The sequence below is a fragment of the Egretta garzetta genome, unplaced genomic scaffold, assembly GCF_000687185.1.
Source record: "Egretta garzetta isolate BGI_Z169 unplaced genomic scaffold, ASM68718v1 scaffold564, whole genome shotgun sequence".
Lineage (NCBI taxonomy): Eukaryota > Metazoa > Chordata > Aves > Pelecaniformes > Ardeidae > Egretta > Egretta garzetta.
Genome location: NW_009259502.1, coordinates 191,551 through 192,631, shown reverse-complemented (window position 1 = coordinate 192,631; position 1,081 = coordinate 191,551). Strand labels below are relative to the sequence as shown.

The 1,081-nt window shown below is 62.7% G+C and overlaps 1 protein-coding gene across 1 annotated transcript in view; it reads left to right on the top strand.

Moving 5' to 3' along the window:
• MATK (megakaryocyte-associated tyrosine kinase) overlaps window positions 1-1,081 on the top strand; it is a 10,263-nt gene that overhangs the window by 6,140 nt on the left and 3,042 nt on the right. Inside the window, exon 5 of the mRNA XM_035893006.1 lies at window positions 151-370. Within this exon, the coding sequence (XP_035748899.1) occupies window positions 151-370 (220 nt within the window). The remainder of the gene's footprint in view (window positions 1-150; window positions 371-1,081) is intronic.

Genomic DNA, 1,081 nt, shown 5'->3' with positions numbered 1-1,081 from the left:
TTATGCCATGAGGTCTGCGTAGCTCTGGCGGAGCGGGGGTTATGCCACGGGGTCTGCATAGCTCTAGCGGGGGCTCTGCTCTTCCCAGCACGCTGCTGGCACCGGGTTCCCCCCTGGCCCGGCCCCTCTCCCCAATGCCCCTCTCCCCAGCTGGTTCCACGGGAAGATCTCGGGGGTGGAGGCGGTGCAGGAGCTGCAGCCCGCCGAGGACGGGCTGTTCCTGGTGCGTGAGTCCGTCCGGCACCCTGGTGACTACGTGCTCTGCGTGAGCTTTGGCAAGGAGGTGATCCATTACCGCGTGGTGCACGAGGAGAACACGCTCAGCATCGACAACCAGCAGTACTTCTCCAATCTCATTGACATGATCGAGGTGAGACCTCGAGCCCCACCAGCGCCAGATGGAGGGCGAGGACCTCATGGGGTCACACGGAGCGGTGGCAGTTCCCTGTCCCTTTCTCCTGGGGTTTTCATTGGGCTTCATTACTTGGTGTAATTCCCTGTCCCTGCCAAAGACTCGGGGTTCTCACTCAGCTTGGGGTGCAGCGGTCAGGTCTGGATGCCTTGGGGACCTCCTCTGCCGTGCCGGCAGCAGCCCCCGTCCCCTGCCCAGGGCCATGTTTCCCCCCACCCCTGCTCATCCTGTGCTCCACACAGCAGCAGGGCTCAGGGCATTTTGGAAAAACGCCTCTGCCGTCCCCGGACCCTGGATGAGGTCTGAGCCCTGCCGAGGCTTTGAGGCATTTTGCCACATTTCTCTCCCCAGCCGAGCCCCCCTCTTGCCCTGCAGGGCTGCTGTGGCAGCTCTCGCCCTCCCACCGAGCTCTTCCTCGGGGCCCATCTTCACCCTCCTCGTAGCTTCCGCCCATCTCCCCTCCAGGGGGTTGCACTCTCAAATGTTTTCCTCATTTAGATACAACTTCTGCTTTCGGGCAGGTCCTTTCCCCTCTCAGCCACTCCAACCCCGCTCTGTAACCCTGAGCCGCTTCCGCTCGGCTCCGTCCTCATCGTCTCTGCACATCGCAGAGCTGCTGCAGCGCCCGCCAGGGATTTTAACCCCATTGGCCACCGTCTGCCTCACCTT